The sequence below is a fragment of the Astatotilapia calliptera genome, chromosome 11 (genome assembly GCF_900246225.1).
Source record: "Astatotilapia calliptera chromosome 11, fAstCal1.2, whole genome shotgun sequence".
Taxonomy (NCBI): Eukaryota; Metazoa; Chordata; class Actinopteri; order Cichliformes; family Cichlidae; genus Astatotilapia; species Astatotilapia calliptera.
The window spans coordinates 12,557,979-12,573,805 of record NC_039312.1 but is presented as its reverse complement, the minus strand read 5'-3'; the positions used below and the strand labels follow the sequence as shown (position 1 = coordinate 12,573,805).

At 39.1% G+C, this 15,827-nt stretch overlaps 2 protein-coding genes across 2 annotated transcripts in view; both read right to left on the bottom strand.

Annotated features, from left to right (window-relative positions):
• Positions 1–8,956, bottom strand: part of LOC113032079 (zinc fingers and homeoboxes protein 1-like) — a 20,205-nt gene extending 11,249 nt beyond the window's left edge. Inside the window, exons 1-2 of the mRNA XM_026184743.1 lie at positions 8,952–8,956; positions 8,165–8,282 (exon numbers count right to left, since the gene is read on the bottom strand). Coding sequence (XP_026040528.1) covers positions 8,165–8,282; positions 8,952–8,956 — 123 coding nt within the window. The remainder of the gene's footprint in view (positions 1–8,164; positions 8,283–8,951) is intronic.
• A 129-nt stretch (positions 8,957–9,085) lies between these two features.
• Positions 9,086–13,101, bottom strand: LOC113032286 (fucolectin-2-like). The gene is made up of 5 exons (XM_026185112.1): positions 12,852–13,101; positions 12,534–12,557; positions 11,550–11,832; positions 10,994–11,142; positions 9,086–9,840 (listed from the first exon to the last, which is right to left on the bottom strand). Exons 1-5 carry the CDS (start codon positions 12,883–12,885, stop codon positions 9,497–9,499), a joined length of 834 nt encoding a protein of 277 aa, XP_026040897.1. The 5' UTR covers positions 12,886–13,101; the 3' UTR covers positions 9,086–9,496.
• Positions 13,102–15,827: the final 2,726 nt, after the last annotated feature.

The following is a 15,827-nucleotide window of genomic DNA, read 5'->3' as shown; positions in this document are numbered from 1 at the left end:
AAGTCAAACACATGCATTTAACAGGGTTAGGTTAACTGGTGATTCGAAATGGGCCATTGGTGTGAGTGTGAGAGTGAACAGCTATCAGGAACATCACTGATGAATACTTGATAAAAGAGGAGGAAACGGATCATACCCAAATCTAAATTATATATGTAATGTTTCCAAACCGTTAAAATGTGTATTGTTTGCTGATGATACCATTCTTTATTGCTCAGGTAAAAACCTAGAACAGCTTCTGACTACAGTTCAAAAGGAGTTAAATATATTGAAAAACTGATTTGATATAAATAAGTTATCGTTAAATTTAAACAAAAAAAAAAGTATTATTTTTGGCACTAGATAAATGAAAAATTTATCTAAAATCAGGGTTAATGGAATTGAAATTGAAAGAGTGTACGAAAATAAACTTCTTGGAGTAATAATTGATGATAAACTGTGCGAGTTCATACTCGCGTTCTCGGCAAGTCCAGACGAGAAAATCTAGGGACCAAGAACAAGTCTGATTACACAAAGAGGAAGATTTATGTGAAATAATATAAACCCTAAGACATTTTTAAATTGTCTAGATTTAAAGAAAACAAACTCAAAAGTCCAAAAATCTAAAAACCGCTCTGTAAACAGACCCAGGACCATAAAAAAACATAATAAAAGGCAAACATACGAGAGATTTTAATAATTTTTCATATGCAGTAGAGGTTTATGAACACACAGAGAGTGAAGAAGAAAGGCTCAGTATATCATGGGATGTCCCCGTGGAAAGTTTACTATTAACATGTGACATACAGAATGTAAATACAAAGGTTACATGCTGTATCTTGTCCTGATGAAATACAACAATGGGAAAATGTTATATTTTTGATAACCTGCTGAATAAAAGTACAACAGAGTTCATTTAACATGCTAATAAAAAAATAAAACTACTCTTGACTCTCATGTGTACCAAGTAATTTTTTCAGTATTATTTTATTTTTTATTTTTTGTCATTCCGCCTGCCTGTGCCATCTTCTGTATTTAGAACAAAATACAAAAAGTCTTAACATTTAACTTTATTCAATTAAATTCAGTTTTATTTATATAGCACCAAATTACAACAGCAGTCGCCTCAAGGCGCTTTATATTGTACAGTAGATCGTACAATAATAGATACAGAGAAAAACCCAACAATCATATGACCCCTTATGAGCAAGCACTTTGGCAACAGTGGGAAGGAAAAACTCCCTTTTAACAGGAAGAAACCTCCAGCAGAACCAGGATCAGGGAGGGGCGGGGCCATCTGCTGCGACCGGTTGGGGTGAGAGAAGGAAGACAGGATAAAAGACATGCTGTGGAAGAGAGACAGAGGTTAATAACAGATATGATTCAATGCAGAGAGGTCTATTAATACATAGTGAGTGAGAAAGATGACTGGAAAGGAAAAACTCAATGCATCATGGGAATCCCCCGGCAGCCTACGTCTATTGTAGCATAACTAAGGGAGGATTCAGGGTCACCTGGTCCAGCCCTAACTATATGCTTTAGCAAAAAGGAAAGTTTTAAGCCTAATCTTAAAAGTAGAGATAGTGTCTGTCTCCTGAATCCAAACTGGAAGCTGGTTCCACAGAAGAGGGGCCTGAAAACTGAAGGCTCTGCCTCGCATTCTACTTTTAAATACTCTAGGAACAACAAGTAGGCCTGCAGAGCGAGAGCGAAGTGTTCTAATAGGGTGATATGGCACTACAAGGTCATTAAGATAAGATGGGGCCTGATTATTTAAGACCTTGTATGTGAGGAGCAGGATTTTGAATTCAATTCTGGATTTAACAGGAAGCCAATGAAGGGAAGCCAAAACAGGAGAAATATGCTCTCTCTTTCTAGTCCCTGTCAGCACTCTTGCTGCAGCATTTTGGATTAGCTGAAGGCTTTTCAGGGAGTTTTTAGAACATCCTGATAATAATGAATTACAGTAGTCTAGCCTGGAAGTAATAAATGCATGAACTAGTTTTTCAGCGTCACTCTGAGACAGGATATTTCTAATTTTAGAGATGTTGCGCAAATGGAAGAACGCAGTCTTACATATTTGTTTAATATGTGCGTTGAAGGACATGTCTTGGTCAAAAATGACTCCAAGGTTCCTCACAGCGTTACTGGAGGCCAAGGTAATGCCATCCAGAGTAAGAATCTGGTTAGATACCATATTTCCAAGATTTTCAGGGGCAAGTACAATGACCTCAGTTTTATCTGAATTAGGAGGCAGAAAGTTAGCGACCATCCAGGTCTTTATGTCTTTAAGACATTCCTGCATAGATAGATAGAGTTGAGTGTCATCTGCATAGCAGTGAAAATGTATAGAAGAATAGAATAGAATAGAATAGAATAGAATAGAATAGAATAGAATAGAATAATCCTTTAATTGTCCCACAAGGGGAAATTTGGTTGTAACAGAAGCCAGAAAGACACATATACAAACAAACAGTACACAGGACAAAGAACAGAAACATACACAATTTTTCTTACATATTTACATTAAGGACAATGGTTACTATAAACAGAGTACTGTACAGTTATTGCATTAAAGAAAAATAACTACAGATAAGAGGCAAACCAGGTTGTAGTGCGAATTGGTTGATTAACTTATTGCAGTTACAGCGCAGATGTAAACATCTATGTTTGTTGGGAGCAGTTCTGATTGTACAGTCTGACAGCTATGTCTGTATGCTATGTAGTATGCTATGTCTTCTAATGATACTGCCTAAGGGAAGCATGTATAATGTAAACAGAATTGGTCCTAGCACTGAACCCTGTGGAACTCCATAATTAACCTCAGTGTGTGAAGAGGACTCTCCATTTACATGCACAAATTGGAGTCTATTAGATAGATATATACAAACCACTGCAGTGCAGTACCTGTAATACCTACAGCATGCTCAACAGTATCAAACGCTGCACTAAGGTCTAGCAGGACAAGCACAGAGATGAGTCCACTGTCAGAGGCCATAAGAAGATCATTTGTAACCTTCACTAAAGCTGTTTCTGTGCTGTGATGAGCTCTGAAACCTGACTGAAACTCTTCAAATAAACCATTCCTCTGCAGATGATCTGTTAGCTGTTTGACAACTACTCTTTCATGGATTTTTGAAATGAAAGGAAGGTTGGAGATTGGCCTATAATTAGCTAAGACTGCGGGGTCTAGAGATGGCTTTTTGAGTAAAGGTTTAACTACAGCTAGCTTGAAGGCCTGTGGTACATAGCCGATTTTTAGAGATAGGTTGATCATATTTAAGATTGAAGCATTAATTAATGGCAGGACTTCTTTGAGCAGTTTTGTAGGAATGGGGTCTAAAAGACACGTTGATGGTTTGGAGGAAGTAATTAGTGAAGTTAACTCAGAAAGATCAATTGGAGAAAAAGAGTCTAACTTAACATCAATGGTACTAAGAGTAGCTGTAGATAATATTACATCTGTGGGATGATTATTGGTAATTTTTTCTCTAATGATTAAAATTTTATTTGTGAAGAAGTTCATGAAGTCATTACTAGTTAACGTTAAAGGGATGGTTGGCTCAAAAGAGCTCTGACTTTTTGTCAGCCTGGCTACAGTGCTGAAGAGAAACCTGGGGTCGTTCTTATTTTCTTCAATCAGTGATGAATAGTAAGATGTTCTGGCTTTGCGGAGGGCTTTCTTATAAAGCAACAAACTATTTCTCCAGGCTAAATTATGATCCTCTAAATATGTGACACGCCATTTCCTCTCCAGCTTACGAGTCATCTGCTTTAGTGTCATCTGAGAATTATACCACGGATTCAGGTACTTCTGATTTGAGACCTTAGTTTTCACAGGAGCTACAGTATCCAGAGTCGTACGCAGTGAGGAGGTGAAATATTAACAAGATAATCGACCTCTGTTGGAGCAGCGTTCAGGTAGCTGCTCTGCTCTGTGTTGGTACAGGGCATTGAAGCTGCTCACAGTGGGAGGATTATATTCTTAACTTAGTTACAGCGCTTTTAGAAAGACATCTACTGTGATGAAGTCTACTCTCCACGCTGTGTAATCAATTATTGTAAATGTAAATGTTATCAGGAAATGATCAGACAGGAGAGGGTTTTCAGGAAACACTGTTAAATGTTCAGTTTTCTATGCCATATGTTAAAACAAGATCTAGAGTGTGATTAAAGTGGTGGGTGGGTTCTTTTACATTTTTTAAAAAATTTTTTATTATGTTTATTGAGATTTTTTGATATAAGAGAGAAAAAAAAGAGACAAAAAAACAAACAAAAACAACAACAACAGACAACACAACAGCAAGGGCTAAAACACACAAAGAAGACAGAAGATTACACTGCATCGACAAAAATACTACTTCAACACTGGAATAAACAGAAATAAAACGCTAAGGTGGTAGGCCGAGTTATTGGTGATCGATCAAAACAGGACTTTGTTTTAATACATGGTCTAAAAATGGCTGCCACACATCAAAGAACTTACTAAGTTTGTCCGCTAATGTGTACCTAATTCTCTCCATATGTAGTAGAGCAGTCAGTTCTGTTAGCCACATTTTGAATTGAGGTACAATATCAGACTTCCAGAGAGTCAAGATAATTTTCTTAGCAATTACCATTCCGAACAAAACTGTAGTTTGTGCAGCAGAGCTGAGGTGTAAAAGGGAAGAGGAAGATCCAAACAATGCAATTATTGGGTCCGGCTCTAATGTGCAATTATAGATACCAGAAAAACATTTAAAAATGTCCAACCAATAGTTATGCAATTTGGCACAAGTCCAAAATAAATGAGTGAGAGAGCCATCTCCAAGTTTACAACGATCGCATATCGGACTGATAGAAGGGAAAATCCTGTGCAGTTTAATTTTTGAATAATGAAGTCTGTGAAGCACTTTAAATTGAATTAACTGATGCCTTGCATTTATAGAGCAAGAATGGATCCTACACAGACTCCTCTCCCACACCTCATCTCCAATCAGCAAACCAAGCTCTTCCTCCCATGCCATCTTCAAAAAGTCAGATTTAAAATTTAAATACTTAGAAAAGGCTTTCACAAAACCAGAAACCAACTTTTTAGAATCCGGGGAGCTCAGAAGGAGTGTAAAAATTGACCCCTCTTCCGGAAGAGATGGAAATACTCTGACGAGCATAGATTCCTATCTGTAAATAATAAAAAAAATGTGACGCAGGGAGAGAGAACTTGTTCTGCAACTGAGTAAATGATGCAAACTGCCTGTCAATATATAAGTCTTTGAGAGTAATAATACCTTTCTGTGTCCAGACCTCAAAAGAGGCGTCTAAACATGAGGGTGGAAATGCATGATTACAATATATTGGAGTATGGATCGAAGTGTCTGGTGGGTTCTTTTACATTTGACAGAAGCCAATTGAGTCTAATAATGGATTAAATGCCATGTTGAGGCTGTCATTTTTAGCATCTACATGAATATTAAAATCACCCACAATAATTATTTTATCTGAGCTGATCAATAAACCAGATAAAAAGTCTGAGAAATCAGACAGAAACTCAGTGTAAGGCCCAGGTGAACGATGGATGATAACAAGTAAGACTTTATTGGGTCTTGAAGACGAATTAAATGACAAAATAAAGGCAAAAACAAATTGTCAATAAATACACTGCTTGAGCGCGCCACTGGGTTCAGTGACAGTAATCTCTGGCTGGACTGGATGGCTCTAAATGCTAGGGAACAAGAGGTATCCAATTGTGTTGCTTGTGCCTCTGCTAGACCACGGTTGTTCACAGAGCCCGCTCCGCTTCATCCGGAGGACAAGTGGGGTTATGATTGCATGTTGCGAATGACTAGAGGAGCGGTGAGTACTGGAGACTGTACTGTGTTATCCAGTTTGTTTCCTCCAGTTGATAAGCGGACAAAGGTAGGACCATTTTTGCCGAAAAAAGGTAATTATACGTGTTTTAAGTTCTCCACAGATAAAGTAATATATAACGTGGGGGAAATCGACCAAGTTGGTGCGCTGTTACCCAGACGGGAAGAACCACAAACAATGTAAGTGATCCCAACACTTTAATTGGGACTTGGGCTAGAAGTGGACTTTATTATTATTGTGGGCACAAGACTCTTTTGGCTCGTGTTCCTCTGGGAAGTGTGGGGACGTGCGCGATGGTGAGACTAGGAGCACCTCTTATGCTAATTGGAAATCAGGTAAAAAACATTCCACAGCACAACACACGCACATTGGCAGCTAGGCGGAAGAGACACATCCTGTCCAAAAGCGGGATTGAGGGAACACACGCTTATGACCCTAGGCTGAACTCGCCAACCTGGATTGACTCAATAGGGGTCCCCAGAGGAGTTCCGAATGAATATAAACTCGTAGACCAAATAGCTGCGGGTTTTGAGAATCTTCCAATAATTTCTGCTCTTTTTCCAGTGACCCCGAACAAAAATGTAGACAGAATTAATTATGTTCACTATAATTTGTTGAGGCTCTCTAACCTTACCAGAGACGGGATGGAAGGGTTAGCGGAGCAGATGGGTCCGACCTCATTAATGGGAGTCCAAAATAGAATGGCCCTTGATATGTTATTGGCGGAAAAAGGGGGGTTTGTGCGATGTTCGGTGATCAGTGTTGTACTTTTATCCCGAATAACACTGCTCCAGATGGCTCGGTGACGCGAGCCTTGGAGGGGCTAAAGAGTCTCTCTAGAACCATGCATGACCACTCGGGAATTGACAACCCGCTGGAGAGTTGGATGACCTCAGTGTTCGGAAAGTGGAAGGGGCTTGCTCTGTCAATTATGTTGTCTCTATCTGTATTGGTGGGTATTTTGGTGACCTGTGGTTGTTGTCTCATTCCTTGTGCCCGAAGGTTGGTAGAGAAGGTGATTGTAAAGGCAGTGGACCCTGGGGCGGTGGCCCCTATGTCCATGATGCCGATGATGGATCTGGAGGTAGTCGAGTGGACTGAGGAGTGAACAACAACCTATGTATCGACCTCTGGTGTGCCAGCGGTCGAAAGGGGATTGTGGGGATGAACAAAAAAGTATTTGACCAGCATAATATAATCTGCAGTATGATCATTGCTTTAACAATGTAACAGATAGCTTTAAGATGGCCTTAAGATGTTATGCATACAGTTATTATGTTGACCTTGTATTTCAGGTGCAGTTATGACTATTTTATACATAATGCATATCTGTGCTTATTAAAGAGTTGGAGCTCGGTCAATTAATTGGGGGTCGGAAGCTTTGTTCAGCGCGATGTTCGGACAATCTATTGTGCAAGTGACTTGGAGCCATAGAAGGAATTGCAATACATGCTTACAAAACACTTATATATCAGATCATTTTATATTAAGGTTTTAGTAGAAGTTCTTGGTTAAACATTTATTTAGTAGAAGACATACACATAGTCTCAGTGAGCTTCTGGTCTAGTGAAAGGTCAGAGGTGCAACAGGTGAATTGAGAAAGAGCATTTGAGGACGAGACACAGACAGTTAAGAGGTGACACAAAGAGCATGTGAGGTCAACACATACACACATTAGTTAGACTTATTTAGAGGAGAGATTAGTTATGTCTCGACAAGAAAGAGGAACAATTCACTTTAAGACAAGAACGGAAAGTACCAGCCATGAAAATAGAAGATGATTTTCTGGGTGAAAAGTCATTGTGGTGTTTATCTGATCTATGTATAAAATGTATCGGTGACGCATGAAGGGGCGTCAGTAAACAAACCCTGATGTTATAAAATAATTGTTTGTGCTTTAGTAAGTCGAAGATCAATTGCTGTTTCCAGTGATCTTCCCACGTGTGAATTAAAATCTTCGTTTGACTTCACCCGGCCGGACCAGTGTGGTTATTTTTCGATCACCTCTTGTACCCTTTCTCAACTTTTGAATCTTAACACTACATCTGTGCACTTTTGGCTGCGTGAAATGGAACCACAAAAATCCCCTTTTAATGAGACGACTTGTTGGGTAGGAAACATGGAAATAAGAAAACTAGGTTCAAGCCTTGTGGAAATATTCAAATACTGATGCTGCTGATAAAAATGTAAATTGATGGTCATGAATGGACACTTGTTTGTCAGCTAAAAAAATACCAGTTACGAAAGACCTCCATGTCTCACTGAAACTAAGCTGGATGTTTTTTCATGAAGTGTTTGATGTAAGAGAGCACAGACTAAATTGAATGAGTGACAGTACCTGATAGTTTCCTTGTCTCACAGCCAGGTCACCTCTGAACTTGTAAACTTTCTGCTTCTCCAGAGAATCTTCAGTATCCAAAGCAGCACTGTGACAAAACCACTGCAGAGAGGAACAACTTTACTACACAGCACAAAGCTGTTAGAGGATGCTGCTCAGTCAGTCACTGCCAGAGAAGTACATATCTCCACAGATACTCAGCTTCCTCTATGGTTAAACATCAACATAATAATAATAATAATGATAATTGTTGTTATTATTATTATAATTATAATATTTATTATTCCCCAAAGGTTGATTCTGTTCATCTGGACGTAGAGTTTCATCACTCATCCAAGAGACTTCTTCAGTATCAGCTGCAGGTTTCCCCAATCTTATAAACAGTACATTTGCATAATGACTGAAACCAGCCCACTGAAGGAACAATGGGCTGGGAGGTCAGTTACTTCATCATGATTATGCAAATTCTCATGACCATAAACTTACATCTGTAAGCCTTTTTAAAAAGAAATTTCTCTCCATATAAAAACTATGAAGACATTTCAACTACTATCCGAAGCCTTTTACGGAGCCATTATTATGATTATTATTATTATGTGTTGTCTTGCTGTGCACAAGACATATGTAGAATTATACAGTGTGTTTAAAGGAGACGATCTGAAACACAGATGGAGTCATTGAATAACCTTGATAGAAACATCACACCACACTGGTGGCTGCCTGAGCTTCCCCTCGAGCTTCCTCTTAGGAGATGCAGCTGTGGCATATCTCAAAAATCAAACATCACCTCATTCTTGAGTTACAGTGTTCACTAAGTTAAGTGTCCACACCACAAATCCACCAGGTAATGACATAGTGAGGCGTGAAAACTAAACTGACAAACATTTGTACTCCATTTACAGTTTTATTTTTAAAGCAGGTTCACACATGACAGACACGAGGAAATCATGTTTTAATGAAAGAATATATAAGTTCAAAATAATATATGTTTTATAATCTAAAGATTTGTGAGAAATACCTAGACTCTGAACATTTTAGTTTCACATAGCTATCATATCAAAGTAAATTCAACAGGAGTTTGTACTGAATGTAAGTTCAGACACACAAAGGTGGCAATGACAACAGTTAAGTAGGCTGTAGAAGATTGTTAAAAATAAACAATAACATGTTTATAATACGAAAGTTCTGCTTAATTTCTCCACTGTTTATCTTCCTGCTACACTGAGCCTGAACCCATCACCTTTGATTTATTAGAGGAAAGTTTGCTGCAACCCAACAAGCCACTACTGACACCTGTCTAACTGAATAAACAAAACCAACCCATGGATCTTCTTACACTGCACAGATGAAATTATATTTATCATAAACAGACTTCTTGTACCACAAATGGTTCCCACTTGTATTCATAGCACCACTTATGCTACAGTCTGCTGTTCTTGTCTTGTCAGCCCACTGATCAAAACCTACACAATGATCATCAGCCCAGAACCAGAGGTCCAGGGTGCAGCTGTAGTGAAGACCCAGCCAGACAAAGGGAGTGTCAGCCTTCTGAGCCTCCAACCCAACCCAGACCTGGGTCTCGTTATCAAGGATGGAAACCAGATCCATGTGTTCCTCTCTGCAGTGGTACAGGGCGTCTGCCCATGTCTTGTTCTCTTTAATCAGTTTAAAGGGCTCTAAAAGGAAAAACATCAAGAAAATGAAACTTAGAAGCATCAAAACCAAACAGTGTTTCTGAGTGTCTAACATGCTGCGTTAATCTAAGCACATAATTCTTCTTACTTATTCTCGCTTATTCTTTAACCCTCAAAGAGTTTCTCAGTCTTGTTCTCTAAAACCTAAAGAATTATGCGCTTGATCAACTGGTCCCATAATGGAATTGATACCCTGCTGAGCTTGGGAGAGCCCGATTGTCCTGCGGAGACGTTTGCTGCAGGATACTCGATGGTCGTTGCGTCGTGTGTCTGGCGACACTCTCGATGGAGGACATTGAATGACATCTACCAATTCGGAACCACAATAACAGAGTTCTGGCTGATTGGACCTGGCTTATCGAAGTAAAAGAAGCGGCTACAGCTGTTCAAAATCCCATAAGGCTGCCCGACATGATAGACAATGGGCAAGGCTGTGAGTACTCAGATTGTGTTTTGAACGCAAAATGGATAACATCTTGGAGAAGAACAACAGGAATTGAGAGGATTGGTGCCAGCTGAAGGCCTGCCAAGGTTGAAGCTGACTGGAACAACAAAAATTCTTCCATGATAACAGGATTGTTGTCAAAACTCTTTGTCCCTCCTTTAAGGCCATCCGCGTTGATCGAAGATTGTTGACTTTTGCTTAACCGGGTGAAGGAACACTTTCTCTCAGCTGAACACAGAAAACACACACACGCACACACACACACACACACACACACACGCATGTACACTGACACAGACCTGCACTCACCCCCCACCCCCTCCAAATGCCTTTGAAGCTTATGTCTTCTATGTTGTGAGATGTGATCACTCATGTGCTGAGGTGTTTTTTTCTGTTCTCAAACTGATCTCGCTGTTGGACCTCAGCCTGGGGGGAGTTCTTTTTTCTCCTCATCTTTCCTCATGTTGTGCATTTTCCATTGTTATATCTCTCTGACCTGACTTCCCCATGTGATGCTGTGTAATGTATGTATGGTCGGGAGGGTAAGATGGCGCTGGCAAAGGTCGGCAGCCTTAACCCAATTTCCCTCGGGATGAATAAAGTATTATCAATCAATCAATCAATTTACACATTTATATCGACTCTACTGACTGACCAGTTAACTTAGTGGGTAAGAATGTTTTATTGTACCTTTTTTTATGCCTTTCATCGTCACCTCACACAGAATCACAAGCCCAGGTGTGTTTTTGTACACAGTTACATAACGCCCCCACTTTGGTCCATTTACACAGTTAAATGTTTTATTTTCTCCTTTGGTATTTGTGTTGATTGTTGCACACCTGTAAACAAAGACAAAAGGTTGGACAGATGTACAGAAAGAGTTTCTGGCTCTGTTTGATTAAATCATGCTGTAAACAGTGGAGACAGTCGAACAGCTGGATAATAAATGTGAGCTGCTGTCTGAGAACATTTTAGAAAGAAGGAAAACACCTACAAATAAACAACAAAGGAAAAAGAGAATAAATAAAGATTTTTATATTCTTCACATATACTTGATTATTACTCCAAACCACATCACACCATATTAGACCTCCTATTTCATCTGATAGGACTGATACAGGGTTCTCTGTGTTACTGTATTACTGGATTTAAATGCATTTAAATGTTCATAAAATTATCTAAAAACATTGGACATGCTGGAGCCTGACTGAGAACAGAATGATTCAAAGTAAGATGAAGGTATTACTCAGTGGTGTCAGCAGCATTTCTCTCAGATGAGTTCCCGATGAGGATGTGAGCACTACTTAGATCGACATTGTGTTGATCTTTGTTGTAAATGCTGATGCAGGAAATTTCATATAGACCCAATAAGTCAACTGTCCACCAGTTGATGGGCTGTTTTTCTACAGTGTTAGAACATGTTTCTTTATTTCCGTCCAAAGCTCTGTCAGCAGTGTAGTTGAGACCATTGTCTGTGTAGACTGAAGACTGAAATGCCACTTTGTCATCCAGTTTGATAGTTTCCCATCCTGATGGTGTAACAGAAAGTAAAGTAAAGTAAGAAAAAAGAAAAGAAACAATGTCAGTGGCAATAATACTTCAGACCAGGTCTTCTAGTGTTTTTTAGGAAAAATCTCCTTTTCACTCCTAAATAATGAATCTGAATTATGACTTCATGATCTGACTAAATCTTTTGTGGCAAACATATTACACACACACACACACACACACACACACACACACACACACACACACACACACACACACACACACACACACACACACACAGGTTATTTCCAAGCAGCCTCACTACATTATAAATGTTGAATAGTTTTGCAGTTAGTGAATAAAAATTAATCAGAATTTATGAAATGAATAATTTGACTCTCAAAACATATCAAAGACTGCACGTTTATCAAAGCACTTATTTCTAAATCACGTTGATCACATATCATAGAACATAATTCAATATAAATTTACATTTATAACATATATTTATACAGATGTTTGTAAAATTACTTCAGTCCAACAGAAAATCCCCACATGAAACATTCCCACAGATATGACGTCTACTGTGATGCAATAAATAAATAAATGAATTGAAAAATAAAATATAAAAATAATTAAAAAGGCATAAAATTAAATACTTTACAAATAAGTATAGTCAGAACAGAAGCACCATCATACTTTTGATATAACCTGAAGAAACTGATTAGAAATGCACTCTTACCTGGATCCTGTTGAGTTGATCTTCCTGTGAAGTTTCAGAGAACGATGTAAGAATGAGTGAATTACTGCCAGCTCTGATATTGTTGTTTGGTAATACAGCAGAAAGCACAGAATGTAAACCATCCTTCAACACTCAGAAATGAAACTGGCTTTACTAAAGTCAAATCCTCTTTAAACTAAATGAAACGACTTTTGCTTTATCGAGCAGTTTGGATCAACTCACAGTAAAACTGAACTGTTATATTTGATCTTTTTCATTCTTTATAACGATCATTGAAACATCACTGTGCCAGGCAGGAACATCAAATGATCCACTTACCAATCAAAGTGATGAACAACAGACTCCACAGCATCTTTACTTTAGACTCTTTGCACAAATGTGTCCTCTAATAAGAGAAAGAAAAGACTTCTACCCTCACTCTGGAGTTTTCTGTAGACACACTGATGTTGATATGATCCCCTCTCTGAGTCAGAGCTGGATTTGTATTTCTGTCACTTCCCTCACAGCAGAAAACATGAAAATATTCATTTCTCCTGTTTACACTCAGAGTGAGGCTGTTATGTTCAGTAGGCAAAGCATTCCCAGACTTTTACATCTGATTTGCAGATGTGATCATACCACGACTGTTATGATCACCATGTTCAAACTACATTGTGCGTGCATCCAAGTACATGCAAATACTTGAAACTTAGCATAGCAGGAAATTTACTTCACCAGTGGAGGCTGTGTGAATAAAAGGTATTCAGTGACATTTCAACAGGTGGACATTTGGTCTACTTTAAAGAAAAAAAAGAGACATTATTAACAATCGGTCATTCATTAATAAGCTGCCGGGAAAAAACCTTCACAAGTCCATCATTGTGTCTACTTTCTGCTCTGCATCTGCATTTAGTCTGGATTTCATGTTTCATGCAGAAATTATTTATAGCAAAGTGCTTCACACACTGCTGAGTATTTGTAAATGTGTGCATGAGGGCAGGAATGCATGTTTGTGTCTGTGTGAGCCTGTTTCTCTAAGTCTATGTCAGGCTACCCCCAGGTGTGGGGCCGATCTCACCACACTCCATACCAGTGGTTGATGCCCTCGGGCATCGGTGCGTTGGTGGTTCTCGGTGTCCAGGGCTGGGCACTTAGGTATGTACTGGGTCACTCCCGGTGGCTGTTTGGCGGGGCCTGGCGCCCGTGGCTCGGTCGGGCCCCTACCAGAAGGCAGGGGGCCCTCATACCTTGGGTGGCTGGGCCTGGTACTCTGCTGCAGCTGGCTGCCAGCACAGCCTGCGGGCACGTCACTGCAGCCCCCTGTAGCTTCTGCACCTTTGCTGCAGGGTGAGTCCTATTCATCACCAATAACATGAATTCAATCATGTACAGTCTTGAAGTGCAGTTCTCACTTTGATTTGTGCACATTAAATACATTTGGTCATTGGAGCAGAGAAGCAGCTGGGATATTCAAAGTAAAGCAGCATCATGGTTTTTGCTGCAAAAGCACAGGAATCTGCATATCAGACTTAAGTCCTGGTGTGTTATCACAGTGTGAAGTTCTTGTTTTTAAAAATATATACCGGTATATATATTGTAAGTCATTTTAATCAAGAGTTCCTTTTCATTGGTACTTGGTTTCAGACTCAGGTCTGTCACTGTGTTCATGTGTAAAAGAGGGTGAAAGAGTAGTGATAAAGCACACAGCTCAGTGAACATGGAGGTGTGTAGACCAAGGAGACAATATTCAACCTCATCTGGTAGTTCATTGCTTTGAGCAGTAGGTGGCGCTGCTGCATAAAATGAGGATCTGAGATTCAAACATGAAGCAGCCCCTGAGCTCAGAACTGCTTCTAAATCAATTTGTCATTTTTTGTCATTTGTCAAAAAATTTGTCATTCTAAAGAACTCACTGAATTTGAGCATGCTACTGTAAAAGGATACCGCCACTGCAACAAGTCAGTTTGTGAAATTTCTTCCCACCTTGATACTGTTTGAATAATTTTCTTCTTTTCTTTTAGAATGAGATGCTCTGACTTTCATGGTGGCCATTGCATAAGAGCTGTCTTCTATTCCATTCATCTACACAGATTTATTTACATGGAAGAAAGTTTTCCATCTACTAATAAATCTGAACCACAGAAGTTTAATGCTGGACTTGCACTTTGCCATGGCAGAGGGCAGTAAAATAAGGAATGACTTTTATGAACCACTGTGGAGTAGGGAAATTATTTTACTGCTATTGTTAAATAATTGTCATCATTACCATTGCATTAATAATATAATCTGGAGTTTATATTGCATTCAGAGGTTGAACAGTGTGTGTGTCTTTCAGAAAGACTAAGTGGCAGGAAACAGGCTTGCAGAGAGTTTGCAGAAGTGAAAGTTATTTTGAGCAGCAGGCTAAGACGAGGCTTTAACAATGTAACAGATAGCTTTAAGAAGGCCTTAAGATGTTATGCATACAGTTATTATGTTAACCTTGTATTTCAGGTGCAGTTATAACTATTTTGTACACATTGCATATCTGTGCTTATTTGAGTTGATGTTCAGGTTCTTTAAAGGTTTGAAGCTTCACTGGCGCGACTGTTCAGGTGATACATGTTGAGGGAAAACTAGAACATAGAAGGAATTGCAATACATGCTTACAAAACACTTATATCAGGTCATTTTATATTAAGGTTTTAGTAGAGGTTCTTGATTAAAACATTTATTTAGTAGAGGACATATACATAGTCTCAGTTAGGTTGTAACACATAAGGATGAGCCTCTGTTCTGGTAAAAGGTCAGAAGTGCAACAGGTGAATTGAGAAAGAGCATTTGAGGACGAGACACAGACAGTTAGTAGGTGAAGAGGTGACACAGAGAGCATGTGAGGTCGTGACACACACACACACACACACTCAGTTAGAGAGAATCATTTATACGGGAAAGTTTAATTATGTTTTGCTGGGGTTGCAAAAAGCAGTTTGTCACAGAACTGCTGCTGAGGTGTCAAGATGACAAGCGAGCATCCGGCAGTGACAGGATGTACCTGTTAGGGAGATAGAAGACAATGTTTTTTGAACTGTGTTAAAAGTCATTGTGGTTTTGATTTGATCTATGTATAAAATGTATCTGTGACGTTAAAGGGGCGTCAGTAAATTTAAGCCCTGACGGTATAAAATATCTGTTCATGCTTTGATTAAGTCGAAGACCACTTGCTGTCTGCGTACAGAGTGTTCTTCCCACACGTGTGTATTCATTAAAATCAATCGTTTGACCAAGAGCTTCTGGACCATGGGTGGTTTGTACTCTCCTTCCTCAATATTTGAA